Source organism: Heterodontus francisci, chromosome 1, assembly GCF_036365525.1.
Source record: "Heterodontus francisci isolate sHetFra1 chromosome 1, sHetFra1.hap1, whole genome shotgun sequence".
NCBI classification, from domain to species: domain Eukaryota; kingdom Metazoa; phylum Chordata; class Chondrichthyes; order Heterodontiformes; family Heterodontidae; genus Heterodontus; species Heterodontus francisci.
The window spans coordinates 109,075,132-109,090,425 of record NC_090371.1 but is presented as its reverse complement, the minus strand read 5'-3'; the positions used below and the strand labels follow the sequence as shown (position 1 = coordinate 109,090,425).

Genomic DNA, 15,294 nt, shown 5'->3' with positions numbered 1-15,294 from the left:
GACAAAGGTTCAAACTAGTAAATGGTAACTCTAGGACTGGTACCTTGCACAGGGGTGATCCACTATGGTGTGGTATCAGAAGATGGAGTTTAATTGATGGGCAGTATAACCTAATTGATGGCTGGTGAGACACACAATCAAAGGATGTCAACAACCTGAACGGCCTCATAGTGCCTGTGAGAAGAATTTGATAAGGACTCATGGTTGACAGACCTTTGTTTTGGGAAAGTCTAGATGGAAACCTCGAGAAGCTGAAATGGAGCCAGAAATTGGAGTTAAAAGGGCACAGCATCCAATGTTCGGGGCTGCAGCCAGAGTGGACTAGTCATCCACTGAAGACTACAGAGGAAAGGAGGTCAACAGAGTGACTGACTGGAGAGCCCACCACCATGCAAAGTTCTCCAGAGACTTGGCGATGTATGTACCAAGGGGGAACGGTACCATTTTAGGGAGTTGTCATGAACAGACTAATTTGGGGTTATAGCAGTGTGCTGTAAGTTTTTTTGTCTTTCAAAACTCTTTTCCTTCCTTTCTTTTTAATAAAGTTATTTCTTTGCTTCATTATTAATAATTGTTTAATAATTACTTAATAATTAATCAATAAAATTACTGTTTTTACACATTATTTGGCGTTGAGCCACTCATTCCCGTCATGTCTAGAGTATGGCTCTGAACCGAAGTGAGGCTCCGCAGGGGACTCTCGCCCTACAAAACCCTGTGGCACTTCCAAATTTTGATCTATTTAAAAAATATTTTATGGACTTGTTACAGGACTAGACAGGCTAGATGCAGGGAGGATGTTTTCAATGGCTGGGGAGTCCAGAACCAGGGATCACAGTCTCAGGATATGGGGTATGCCATTCGGAACTGAGATGAAGAGAAATTTCTTCACTCAGAGGGTGGTGAACCTGTGGAATTCTCTAGCACAGAAGGCAGTGGAGGCCAAGTCATTAAATATATTCAAGAAGCAGATAGATATATTGCTTAATGCCAAAGGGATCAAGGGAAACGGGGAGAAAGCGGGAACAGGGTACTGAATTAGACGATCAGCCATGATCTTTTTAAATGGCGGAGCAGGCCCCGAATGGCCTACTCCTGCTCCTATTTTCTATGTTTCTATATTTGTTACGACTAGGTGAGAGGGGGGGTCTAGGGGTCTTTTACTGTTTTCACCTGGTCTTATCATAACAGGGTTTAATTTTAAACACACAGTGTTTTGAGCTTCCCCTTGGTGAATCCTTGCTCATCGCTTTCCAATTATAAGGCAAAGAAATGAGCACAACCTGGTTTTCTCAGGTTTAAAGAAAAGTTAAATTTATTAAAACTTAAACTCGAATTTGGTTAACACATACGGATACACACCGCGCCCCACGCTAGCATGCATACGCGATATGCACATGCAAATAGAGACAGAAAAGAGAAGAAAATTAAAGTAAAAAAGTTTGAGGCAATCACTGAAGAGGGGTTTTTTTTTTTTTTTTTTATACTGTGCTTCAAGCTCACTGTAGTCCTCGATTGTCGGCAGTCTTACTTTCTGTTGGGGCCCAGTATTATTCTTAAACCTTGTTCACTGTAGGAGACTCTCTCTCTTGGGGTTCATGTGTCTTCAATGGGTCTTCAGTTCCGTGAGAAAGAGATGAGAGCAGACAGGACAGAGATCTTTTCAGTCCAGGAGCAAACTGCTTTTCTGAGTTTCAAACACCCTGTGGCAAGTTCAAATTCAAACAGCCAGTTAGTCATGTGACTAAACTGGTCTGACCAGGTCTTGTGTGTATTGGAGAAGCTGGGACTGCGTCCTTTGTTCCAACACTGTCTACTAGAATGAAAACAAAATACCTTTCCGGCGAGGGGCCGAGCAATTCCTTGTGATAGGCCCTCTTTTCTTCCCAGCAACAGTTTAAAGTTTTTTTGTTCATGTGGCGAAATAATGTGCGCCTCATTCTTGGCAGGTGGAGGCCTGCATAACAGACTTTTTAAAAGAGTGTTCCCCTTTTAGAAACTCTTTTTATCAGGTGAGCTGGCTTTGATGGAGTATAGCAGATGTTTGACAGTGTTCCCTGGAGAGTGAAAAAGTAGAAAAAGGAGCACCTCCTCCCCCCCTTCACCAAACTCGCAACTCACCAAACTCATAACTCCACACTCTGCTTGCAATCTGCAAGCCGTTTGCAGGCTGCACCCAGACCTCTGTATTTATACTTTTTAAAGCTGAAACTGCAGCAACCAGATTGGACTAATAAGCCACTTAACTAATCAGCTACTCTGTAGTACAGCCCACTTATATGCCCTACCTGAAATTTGAAGAACTTTCTAAAGTACATCTTCTCTCCAGCTTGTGTGGTGTAGCTGACTGCACAGACTAAGCTGCAAAGGCAAAGACAAGTGGAAAAATAAATCAATAAAATGGGCCATCATATACATAATGGGCTCATGTGGTTAAACACATCATCTAATAATTAAGGCTTGAATAAATATCAAATTTTAATGTTACCAATCTTTATGGTACCAATCTATGGGATTGCAACAGGAAGGTGTTCATTCCATAAATCTAAAGGTTTTGGGTGCCTCATTTTTAAATGCACTATTTAAAACAGATTTAATAGGCTAAATGTCCTTTTCCCATACTTGAATTTTCTGGTTGCCTTGCATATTACATCAATGTAAGCAGATTTATGCATTTACAATATAAAACAGAATGCTGGAATTACACAATAGGACAGTATCTGAAAAGAGAAAGAGAGCTTTGACTTTGACTACTGGGCAGAATTTTCCTGGCCCGGGGTAGTGGGCTTGGAGGCGGTGGGGGGAAAAAGAGAGCTGGGAAAAATCGCAGGGAGCTGTCAGAATGGCTCCCTGACACATTCACCATCGAGTAAGTTCCAAGCAGCAGACAGGGAGATGGATCTACTGCCCTGTGAACACAGGTGGGCAGTCAATTAGCATATTTAAAGCCCCAATTAAGGGCAATTTAGATGGCCAGCCTGCACTTTGCCGGCGGTAGAGCACACCGCCACCAACCCGCACCTCACGCATAGACCGCCAGCTCCAGAGGCGGCCTCCCTGCAACAGTCTGGAGGGGTGGGGCCATCGGAGCCAGAGGCTCCATGCCCCAAAGAGAGGGCCTCAGGTAGGAAAAGCAGCCCCTGTCGCCCCCAACAAGCCATATGGAAATTTTCCCTCTGATCAGCCCGTTTGGCCACTCTGAATTTTTGTATTAAATTTACCACTCTGAGGGTACCTCCATGTTGATGTGCCCTCTTGATCTCCTGACTGCCGGCAGCATCAGGAGCCCACCCGCCGACCTAAATTGGACGGCAAGCTCAGAGACAGTCAATTAGGCGGCTGCCTCTGGGAATATCCCTTTGCCAGTCTTGCTGCCAGCAGGTGCAGACTTGGGACCGTCATTTGTTCCCGATGCCAGGTTTCCAAATTCCGAAAGAAAATCCAGCCCATTGTTTCTCCCCCCACCCCCATGTTAGTCTTGTTCAAATCTGACAAACAGCCTACAGTCTAAACATTAATCTGTCCACATGAAGCATTAAATTGCATTTTCTTTCCAGATACTGATGGACCTAATGTGTAATTCCAGCATTTCAGATTTCCATTTAATTTCATGCCTATTGGTCAATAGACAAGAATATTTCGACAACCAGGAAGTTCACAAGCTCCCATTAAACAGGGAATTGATCCACCTTTAATATTATTCTAAAAGTATTTGTGATGGTCCAAACATGTTCCAAAAACGTTAAACTCTAGCACTGACTCTTCCAGAAAACTATTTCTGCAAGTAAGTCCATAGTAGAGGTACATTAGCTTTTACAAGATACGTTTCATGGCATTAAAAACTTTGAAAACAAAAGTCAACCAGAAAATTGGAGAAAATACGATGATCCTGTGAGGGTCCATAAACGGTATACTGCATTTTCATGATTAAAGTCATTGACATTAGCCCATTGTCTAATAAATTGAATGTAGCAGCATAGAGGACCATTTGACCCAGTAAAATTGTTTGTATGCTCTTTTATGATAGTCAATGAAAGATCAAAATGCTTAAAAATGAATTACAAAATCCATCAAAAGAGCAACAAGAACATCTGATCAGTTTGATAAATGTCATGTCCAGTTCAATACTGGAAACAACGTATTGGTCTCCTTCCCCTTTCGTTTACGTCAAAATCTAAATAGGTGATTAGCGGTCAATTTAAATTTTGCAAAAGGGGAGATGATAAAAAGTGTATATTAGTTTTTTAAAAACGGGCTTAGTTCCGTGAACCCCTTGCTCTACTTTCATTGGGATACACAGTAAAAGGGCAAGTGGCCTGTTGAATGGCCTCTGCAATGCTGCTTTTAGTCAACGACTACAAAGTAGGGACAACAGTCATGCAGTAGTTTACCTTCTAATTACCGATCTCTTCAACCAACCCTCAAATAGGTAGATGCTTATTATCTGCTCTGTACCTTCCCCTTCTGCAGAGACTAGCTGATATCACAATAAGGTGAAGAAATATAAATATAAAATAAATATAAATATATACCTCCACTCTATGCCATCTGTTCACGCTTCAATATTCAGTGGCAATACAAGGTTCAGGTTTTTTTAAATTTAGAATATTTAATTTAAAAATCTTAAAAGTAAAATTTATGTTTGCATATCAGTTTTGGAAGGATCCATAGAACAGTAAATTTCTGATAAGAACATTTATCTTTTGTCTATAAAGGAAGTAATTTTTGAACAATAGCAAAGTAATATGAGTAACCAATACTACTTCTTCTTTGGCCTCCTTGTCTCGGGAGACAATGGGTAAGCGCCTGGAGGTGGTCAGTGGTTTGTGGAGCAGTGCCTGGAGTGGCTATAAAGGCTAATACTAGAGTGACAGGCTCTTCCACAGGTGCTGCAGGAAAAATTGGTTGTCAGGGCTGTTACACAGTTGGCTCTCTCCTTGCACTTCTGTCTTTTTTCCTGCCAACTGCTAAGTCTCTTCAACTCGCCACACTTTAGCCCCGCCTTTATGGCTGCCCGCCAGCTCTGGCGATCGCTGGTAACTGACTCCCACGACTTGTGATCAATGGCACAGGACTTCATGTCACGTTTGCAGACGTCTTTAAAGCAGAGACAAGGACAGCCGGTGGGTCTGATAACAGTGGCGAGCTCGCTGCACGATGTGTCCTTGGGGATCCTGCCATCTTCCATGCAGCTCACATGGCCAAGCCATCTCAAGCGCTGCTGAAGCAGTAGAGTGTATAAGCTGGGGATGTTGGCCGCCTCGAGGACTTCTGTGTTGGAGATACGGTCCTGCCACCTGATGCCAAGGATTCTCCGGAGGCAGAGAAGATGGAATGAATTGAAACGTCGCTCTTGGCTGACATACGTTGTCCAGGCCTCGCTGCTGTAGAGCAACGTACTGAGGACACAGGCTTGATACACTCGGACTTTTGTTTTCTGTGTCAGTGTGCCATTTTCCCACACTCTCTTGGCCAGTCTGAACATAGCAGTGGAAGCCTTTCCCATGCGCTTGTTGATTTCTGCATTGAGAGACAGGTTACTGGTGATAGTTGAGCCTAGGTAGGTGAACTCTTGAACCACTTCCAGAGCGAGGTCGCCGATATTGATGGATCGATCATTTCTGACATCCTGTCCCATGATGTTCGTTTTCTTGAGGTTGATGGTTAGGCCAAATTTGTTGCAGGCAGCCGCAAACCTGTCAATGAGACTCTGCAGACACTCTTCAGTGTGAAATGTTAATGCAGCATTGTCAGCAAAGAGGAGTTCCCTGATGAGGACTTTCCGTACTTTGGTCTTCGCTCTTAGACGGGCAAGGTTGAACAACCTGCCACCTGATCTTGCGTGCAGGAAAATTCCTTCTTCTGAAGACTTGAACGCATGTGAGAGCAGCAGGGAGAAGAAAATCCCAAACAGTGTGGGTGCAAGAACACAGCCCTGTTTCACACCACTCAGGATAGGAAAGGTGTCTGATGAGGCACCGCTATGCTGAATTGAGTCTTTCATATTGTCATGGAATCAGGTGATGATACTTAGTAGCTTTGGTGGACATCCGATCTTTGCTAGTCGTCTGAAGAGACCACGTCTGCTGACGAGGTCAAATGCTTTGGTGAGATCAATGAAAGCAATGTAGAGGGGCATCTGTTGTTTGTGGCATTTCTCCTGTAGCTGACGAAGGGAGAACAGCAAGTCAATGGTGGATCTCTCTGCACGAAAACTACACTGTGCCTTAGGGTAGACACGCTCGGCCAGCTTCTGGAGCCTGTTTAAAGTGACTCGAGCAAAGACTTTCCCCACTATGCTGAGCACGGAGATTCCACGGTAGTTGTTGCAGTCACCACGGTCACCTTTGTTTTTATAGAGGGTGATGATATTGGCATCACGCATGTCCTGTGGTACTGCTCCCTTGTCCCAGCACAGGCAAAGCAGTTCGTAGAGTGCTGACAGTATAGCAGGCTTAGCACTCTTGATTATTTCAGGGGTAATGCCGTCCTTCCCAGGGGCTTTTCCACTGGCTAGAGAATCAATGGCATCACTTGAGTTTCAATTTTGTTGGCTGTATGTCCAGCTCATCCATGACTGGCAGAGGCTGGGCTGCATTGAGGGCAGTCTCAGTGACAACATTCTCCCTGGAGTACAGTTCTAGGTAGTGCTCAACCCAACGGTCCATTTGCTTGCATTGGTCAGTGATTGTGTCCCCTGATTTAGATTTGAGGGGGGTGATCTTCTTGATGGTTGGCCCAAAAGCTCTCTTAATGCCATCATACATTCCTCTGATGTTTCCGGTGTCTGAGGCCAACTGAATATGACTGCATGCCATGCATGCATACTGCATGACCAATACTACCATTATCAAAAGTACAACACATAGGTAAAAATAAAGTAACAAGTGTGAGTTGTCATTTAACTTCTGGGAGCGGTGTAGAAAATTCTAAAAGAGTGATACGCCATTCGAGATTTCAGAGGTCATCTTTCCCTGCAGAATAATGTAGTGGGCAGAGTAGATTCACACTTATGCATTGAGTTATGGTTATTTCACACTCAAAAGAACGGACCAATGCTTTTGCACCTCTGGGGTCATTAATTTTAGTCCTTTGATGCATGCTTTATTTTCAGTCTTTTTTTCAAAATGGAAAACAGAACTTACATGTGCGTTCCAATTTCTTTCACTTCATGGTGAATCACATCATCGATGCAACAGTCAGGCTTAAGTTCAGCCACTGCAGTATTAGAAGCTGACAGGTTTAAACGCTGAGAGCTGGTCTGAAGATCAGCCTTATTTAAAGAGAACATAGGTAAAACAAAAATCCTTTGTATGATTGGTAAAGTTGATAGTTTTTTTTGCTTTTTAAGACCCTCCTCCATTGAGGAGTTGTGGCACCCTTACAGATATAGGTATTAACTAGGCATTTCAGTGATGTAGCAATTGCAGGGCACAGGTTTGCAGTTGAAATTTCCCACAGACCACAAACTCAACTTCAACCAACCCATCAGAGAGAAAAAAAGATTGAAATGAAAGTCAACTCAAGTCACTCTCATTCACTTCCTTTCCATCCGTTGCAAGGAAGCACTTTTGGTCAAACAAACACAAGTGGAGGGGAGGAAAAAGGGAAGAGAAAGAAATGAGGAAAGCTTCAGCCACCTGCTGCATGGGGGTGGTGGAAATAAACAATGACAAATCTGAAATTTACACCTAAATGGGTGCCATATGTAATTGTGAACACTTCTTGTATGATAATTTTAAATGCTGTAAATTAAAATTGCTTCTATGATCACAAGGTATCAAAAAAGGCCATTTGGTCCATCAAGCTAATTTCTTTCTATAGAAATCTCATCATCTTCTCCAGCACAACACTCAGCCAGCTCTTGAATAATTCCATTGATATTGCCTCCACTACCACACCTGAAAGACCTTTTACCAGTTTATACCCCATGTTCTACTGTGTGCTTTAAACTCGACATAGTGGTCCTGATGAGTATTCTACACGTAGCTTCTTAAATAGCTATATTAAAAAGTCTTTCTTTCAAGGGAAAAGAGTGAGTTTTTCTAAATTTTTTAATGAATCCATTCTTTGATACTAGGAATCAGCCTAATGATTTTTCGCTTTATTACTTCAAGAAACTTACTTACTTTATTACTTATTTCAGTCAATCAAGATGCAGTTAGACACAGATTTAGGGGAAGATGCATCATAGATTTTTTTAGAATGTTGAGCTAGGTGGGACGACTGGACCTCGCCATATCTGTAATTAACTTTGCAAAAAGCACAGAGGTGGCCAATTTCTAGAGTTATTTTCATACAAGTAACCCTCAAGTTAATTTCTAATGATCGATTCAAGATGGAATGGAGCAGTAGTTATCCAGTCACTGCTGGTAATTCACCCCAGAATTAAACAGCTCAAAATATTTTTTCCCAGACACAAACCAAGCTTGGAAAGACCAAATCTATAATTGTACTGCCAGGTGTTTTCAGTTCTAATGGAAATTGTACAAAAATGTCACCCACCCACAACTGCATGGTACTGAAATCCTAGTGGCAACAAAAGAATTTGTTCATTACTACCAGAAAAATTCCTTTTATATTAGCCAGGAGAAAACAGAATGGAACCTGCATGGAAGTGCTTTCCAAAAGTAAATCAGGTGCACAATATAATCAATTGCCTTACCTTAACCAAGATATCCTTAACAACTTGTGCGCTGTCATTATGTACACTGATGTAGCTTGAAAAGGTTTCACCTAAAAAAATATTCCTGCCCAGGACGAGAAATCAAAATGTGAAATTAGTGTCCGACCATCAAGCTGTATCAAATATTATTAGGGTTTATCAGTATTCATAAACCTTACTACTATTAGTAAACCTTATTAGTATTAGCAAAGCTTTATTGGCATTAGTAAGGTCTATTAGATTCACGGTGTGCGGACTGCAAGCTGAGTGGCAAGTTTGGTGAAGCGGGAGGAGGTGCTTCATTTTTCTACTTTTTTAACCCTCCAGTATTTGGTTCCTGCTTCGGTGCAGTGGAAGGAGCTGTTTGGTGAGTACCTGGTAAGCTATTCTACTTATAAATAGTCTGTAAAGTTAAGATATGGCAGGGCAGCTCTGTTGAGTGGAATGTACAGCCTGTGGCATGCGGGAAGTCATGGATGCACCACGTGACCTAGACAAGCACATCTGCAGGAAGTGTCACCGGCTGCAGAAGCTTGAGCTCCGGGTTTCGGAACTTGAGCAGTGACTGGAGATACTGTTGGGCATCCACGAGGCGGAGGACTATGTGGATAGCATGTTTAGGGAGGTGATCACACCGCAGGTTAGGAGCATGCAGGCAGATAGGGAATGGGTGACCATCAGGCTGTCTAAGAGAACCAGGCAGGTAGTGCAGGAGTCCTGATATGATCTCGCTCGTTAATCGGTTTTACATTTGGGATACTGGCAAGGGTGATGGCTCCTCAGGAGGAGTGCAGTCAGAGCCAAGTTTGTGGCACCACAGAAGGGGAGGAAGGGGAGTGGAAGAGCAGTAGTGATAGGGGATTCGTTCGTTAGGGGAACAGACAGGCGTTTCTGCGGCGGTAAATGTGACTCCAGGATTTTGTGTTGCCTCCCTAGTGCCAGGGTCAAAGATGTCAGAGAGAGGCTGTAGGACATTCTTTTGGGGGACGATGAACAACCAGAGGTCGTGGTCCACATTGGTACCAGTGACATAGGTAGGAAGAGGGATGAAGTCCTGAAAGCAGATTTTAGGGAGCTAGGAAGGAGATTAAAAAGCAGGACCTCAAAACCAGTAATCTCAGGATTACTCCCAGTCCAATATGCAAGTGAGCATAGAAGCAGAATTATACAGCACAGAAACAGGCCCTTCGGCTCGTCATGTCTGTGCTGGCCATCAGGCAAACTATTCTAATCCCACTTTCCAGCATTTGGCCCCTAGCCTTGTATGCTATGCCGTTTCAAGTGCTCATCTAAATACTTCTTAAATGTTGTGAGGGTTCCTGCCTCTATCACATCCTTCCTATAGTGTGGCGACCAGAATGTACACAGTACTCCAGTGTGGCCTAACTAGCATTTTATACAGTTCCATCATAACCTCCCTGCTCTTATATTCTATGTTTTGGCTAATAAAGGCAAGTATCCCATATGCCTTCCTAACCACCTTATCCACCTGTGCTGCTGCCTTCACTGATCTATGGACAGGTCCCTCTATACTTCCTAGGGTCTTACCATCCATTGTATATTTCCTTGCCTTGTTAGTCCTCCCATAGCATAGGAATAGAAGAATTGAGCGATTGAGCACGTGGCTGGAAAACAAGTACAGGAGGGAGGGCATCAGATTTGAGACATTGGGACAGATTCTGGGGCAGGTGGGACCTATACAAGATGGATAGGTTGCATCTTAGCAGGACTGGGATGAATATTCTCGCAGGGAGATCTGCTAGTGCTGTTGGGGAGGGTTTAAAATAAATTGTCAGGGGGATGGGAACCTGAGAGGGAGCTCAGATCGGAGGGGGAAAAAAAACTGGTAACTTGTCTGGGATGTGGGAATCAGGACAAATATTAGAGAGGAATACAAAGGTGCGCAGAATACTGGGGGAGATAGATAGCACAAGAGTAAGGAATAGTATGTTATTAGGTGGGGTCAGAGTAGGGGAGAAAGTAATAAAGTCTGAATCAGGGTTAATGTGCATGTATGTGAATGCACAGAGTGTGGTTAATATGACTGGTGAGGTACAGGCATAGATTGCCATGTGGAAATATGATATTGTGGCTCTAACAGAGACCTGGCTCAAAGAAGGGCAGGAGTGGATGTTAAATATTCCTGGATACAAGACATTAAGGAAAGATAGAAAAGGGAAAAAAGGGGGAGGGGTGGCTGTATTGATTGAGAGCATTGCGGTGCTGGAGAAAAAGGTTGTCCCAGAGGGGTCGAGGGCAGAATCAATTTGGCTAGAGCTAAGGAACAAAAAAGGTGCAGTTACATTGCTCAGTGTTGTCTATAGGCCACCGGCTAGTGGGAAGGACGTGGAGGAACAAATTTGCAAGGAAATTACAGAGAGGTGCAAATATTACATGGTAGTTTTAATAGGGGTCTTTAATTATCCAAACATAGACTGGGATAATACTAGTGTAAAGAGCAGTGAGGGGCAAGAGTTCCTCGAGTGTGTTCAGGAAAACGTCTACCACAGTATGTTGCTAGTCCAACAAGAAAGGAGGCACTGCTAGACCTGGTTCTTGGGAATGAGGTGGGCCAAGTGGATCAAGCATCAGTAGCAGGGCATTTCGAGTGATATTGTATCATAAGGTTTAGGCTGACCATGGAAAAGGACAAAGAGCAATCCAGCGTAATAATAATTAACTGAGGGAAGGCCAACTTCAATGGGGTAAGAATGGAGCTGGCAGGAAAACCAGTAGATGAACAATGGGCTACCTTCAAAAAGGAGATAGTTCGGGCACAATCAAGGTATGTTCCCTCGAAGGGGAAAAGTAGGACAAACAAATCCAGAGCTCCCTGGATGAAAAAAGAGGTAGAGATTAAGATAAAGAAGAAAAAGTGTGCTTATGACAGATGCCAGGTAGAAAATACTACTGAGAACCAGGCTGAATATAGAAAGTCCAGAGGGGAAGTGAAAAAGCAAATGAGAGAAACAAAGGCAGAGCATGAAAAGAGACTGCAGCTAGCATTAAAGGAAATCCCAGAATTATCTATAGACATTAACTCGTAAAAGGAAGAGTGGGGCCAATTAGGGACCATACAGTCATAGAGTTATACAGCACAGAAAAAGGCCCTTCGGCCCATTGTGTCTGTGCTGGCCATCAAGCACCTATCTATTCTAATCCCATTTTCCAGCACTTGTCCCGTAGCCTTGTATGTTATGGCATTTCAAGTGTACATCTAAATACTTCTTAAATGTTGTGAGGGTTCCTGCCTCTACCATCCCTCCAGAAAGGGGATTTATACACGGAGGCAGAGGGCATAGCTGAGGTATTAAATGAATACCTTGCATCTGTCTTTACCAAGGAAGATGATGCAATCCAGGCAATATTGAAAGAGGAGGTAAGCCAGACACTTGAGGGGTTAAAAATTGATCAAGTAGTATTAGATAGGCTGTCTGTACTTAAAAGTGGACAAAGCACCAGGACCAGATAAGATGCATTCAAGGATACTGAGGGTGGAAATCGCAGAGGCACTGGCCATAATTTTTTAGTCTTCCTTAGACTAGGCGGGGTGTGGGGGTTGCCAGAGGACTGGAGAATTGCAAATGTTACACCCTTGTTCAAAAATGGGTGTAAAGATAAGCCCAGCAACTACAGGCCAGTGAGTTTAACTGCAATAGTGGAAAAACTTGTAGAAAAAATAATTTGGGACAAAATCAATAGTCACATGGACAAATGTGAGTTAATTAAGGAAAGCCAGCATGGATTTCTTAAGGGAAAACCATGTTTAACTAACTTGCTGGAGTTTTTGAGGAGGTAACAGAGAGGGCTGATGAAGGCAATGCTGTTGAAGTGGTGTACATGGACTTTCAAAAGGCATTTGATACAATGCCACACAACAGTCTTGTGAGCAACCTTATAACTCATGAAATAAAAGAGACGGTAGCAACATGGATACGAAATTGGCTGAGTGACAGGAAACAAAGTAATGGTTAATGGATATTTTTCGGGCTGGAGGAAGGTTTGTCGTGGAGTTCCTTAGGGATCAGTATTGGGACCCTTACTATTGCTAATATATATTAATGATCTAGACCTTGGTGTACAGGGCACAATTTCAAAGTTTGCAGATGATCTGAAACTTGGAAGCATTGTGAACTGTGAGGAGGAGATTGTAGAATTTAAAAAGGACATAGACAAGTTGGTAGAATGGGCAGACAGGTGGCAGATGAAATTCAATGCAGAGAAATGTGAAGTGATATATTTTGGTAGGAATAACATGGAGAGACAATATAGAAAAAAGGGTGCAATTCTAAAGTGGATGCAGGAGCAGAGGGACCTGGGTGTATACGTGCATAAGTCACTGAAGGTGGCAGGATAGGTTGAGAGAGCGGTTAATAAAGCATACAATATCCTGGGCTTTATTAATAGGGGCACAGAGTACAAGAGCAGAGAAGTTATGTTGAATTGTATAAGACACTAGTTCTGCCTCAGCTAGAGTATTGCCTCCAATTTTGGGCGCCGCACTTGAGGAAAGATGTGAGGGCATCGAAGAGAGTACAGAAAAGATTCACGAGAATGGTTCCGGGGATGAGGAATTTCAGTTATGAAGATAGATTGGAAAAATTAGGACTGTTTTCTTTGGAGAAGAGAAGGCTGAGAGCTGATTTGATAGAGGCATTCAAAATCATGAGGGATCTGGATAGAGTAAATAGAAAAAAACTGTTCCATTCGTGAAAGGATCGAGAACGAGAGGGCACAGATTTCAACTGGCACGAGGAAAAACTCTTTCATGCAGCGAGTGTTTAAGGTCTGGAATGCACTGCCTGAGAACGTGGTGGAGACAGGTTCAATTGAAGCATTCAAAAGGGAATTAGACAGTTATATGAAAAGGAAAAATATGCAGGGTTATGGGGAGAAGGCAGGGGAATGGAACTGAGTGAGTTGCTCTTTCAGAGAGCCAGTGCCCACATGATGGACCCAATGGCTTTCTTCTGCACTGTAACAATTCTGTGATTCTGTGAAGTGGCAAGTTAAAATTTTTCACTTGCAGCACTTTCTATTGACAACTGCCCTAACCCCACCCCGACTCAGCTGGTTAAACCAATGAATTCAGCACATAGCTTAGAAAGGACAAAAACACCCCTGATCTGTGCTGAGTTAGCTGATTTTAGACAGCAGTTTCAGTTCCCACCCCTGCACCTCAGTAAACTATCTACTGGTTTACACAAGAAGAATAGCCATTGGGATGACTGGTATCAATGTGAACCTGACATGGCAAGGAGTTAACAGCTTTAGGGGAATGAAGAGAGAGAATATTGGCAGGAAAGGAAGGAGGAACTATAGAGATTCCTAATCATGCTGTTCTAAATAAATACACTCTTGAGACACGAGTATGAGACAACTCACTAGAAAAAGGTCAAGTCCCTGGGTTTGGATCCTATTTGTAATTATAAATGTTGAAAACGTACGCCATTTGCAATAAACCAAAATCTAGTTTTCATTTGTTCCTAATGTACTGATTAAATTCAGAGCTCCTGGCTGTATAACCATCATTGTAGCTTGAAAATAGTGATTTTAAAAGGGAACCACGGCCAAATTCCAGCAACGATCCTATTTTAAATTTATGGTTTAATTGGTCCTTCCTTCATTCAGATTTTTCTCCATCGTTTCACAAGATAATATGCAACAAACTTTGTTATTCAGTTGAGGGAAGAGAGTTGTGGCACCATAGACATCACTACCAAGTGATCCATTTCAACAATGTTTAATGTGGTGCGTTTGTAAACAGTTACGAGTTTCCATATATTTTCCATAGAATCATAGAACGTTTAAGGCACAGAAAGAGGCCACTTGGCCCATTGTGTCTGTGCTGGCCAAAAAACAATCCACCTATTCTAATCCCACCTTCCAGCATTTGGTCTGTAACTCTGCAGATTAAGGCACTCGAGGTGCATATCCAGACTCCTTTTGAATGAGTTGAGGGTCTCTGCCTCAACTACTCTTTCAGGCAGTGATTTCCAGACTCCCATCACTTTCTGGGAGAAAAAGTTATTCCTCGTTCTCCCCTCTTAATTTTTCGACCAATCACTTTAGATCTATGCCGCCTCGCCACTGACCTCTCTGCTAACATGAAGAGACCCTTCACCTCCACTCTATCCAGGCCCCTCAAAATTTTGTACATTTCAATCAGATCTCCCCTTAGCCTTCTCTGTTCCAAGGAGAACACTCCATCCTATCTAATCTTTCTTCATAGCTGCATTTTTCCAGTCCTGGCAACACCCTCGTAAATCTGCTCTGTAGACTCTCGAGTGCAATTACATCCTTTCTGTAATGAGGTGACCAGAACTGCACACAGGACTCAAGTTGCGGCCCAACCAATGAGTTATACAGTTCCAGCATAGCCTCCCTGCTCTTGTATTCTATACCTCAGCTAATAAAGGAAAGGATTCCATATGCCTCCCTAACCACCCTATTTACCTGTCCTGCTACCTTCAGGGATCTGTGGACATTCACTCCAAGGTCCCTCACTTCCTCTTTTAGTATTTTCCCATTAATCATGTATTCCTTTGCCTTGTTTGACCTCCACAAATGCATCACTTCACACTTCTCCAAGTTGAATTCCATTTGCCACTTTTCTGCCCATCTGACCA

At 42.9% G+C, this 15,294-nt stretch overlaps 1 protein-coding gene across 6 annotated transcripts in view; it reads right to left on the bottom strand.

The window, feature by feature from the left end:
- The window catches only part of trappc13 (trafficking protein particle complex subunit 13), a 119,098-nt gene that overhangs the window by 54,167 nt on the left and 49,637 nt on the right, over nt 1-15,294 (bottom strand). For all 6 annotated transcript variants that reach the window (XM_068034289.1, XM_068034245.1, XM_068034253.1 and 3 more), the window contains 3 exons: nt 8,666-8,750; nt 7,146-7,273; nt 2,289-2,361 (listed from right to left, as the gene is read on the bottom strand). In XM_068034289.1, coding sequence (XP_067890390.1) covers nt 2,289-2,361; nt 7,146-7,273; nt 8,666-8,750 — 286 coding nt within the window. The remainder of the gene's footprint in view (nt 1-2,288; nt 2,362-7,145; nt 7,274-8,665; nt 8,751-15,294) is intronic.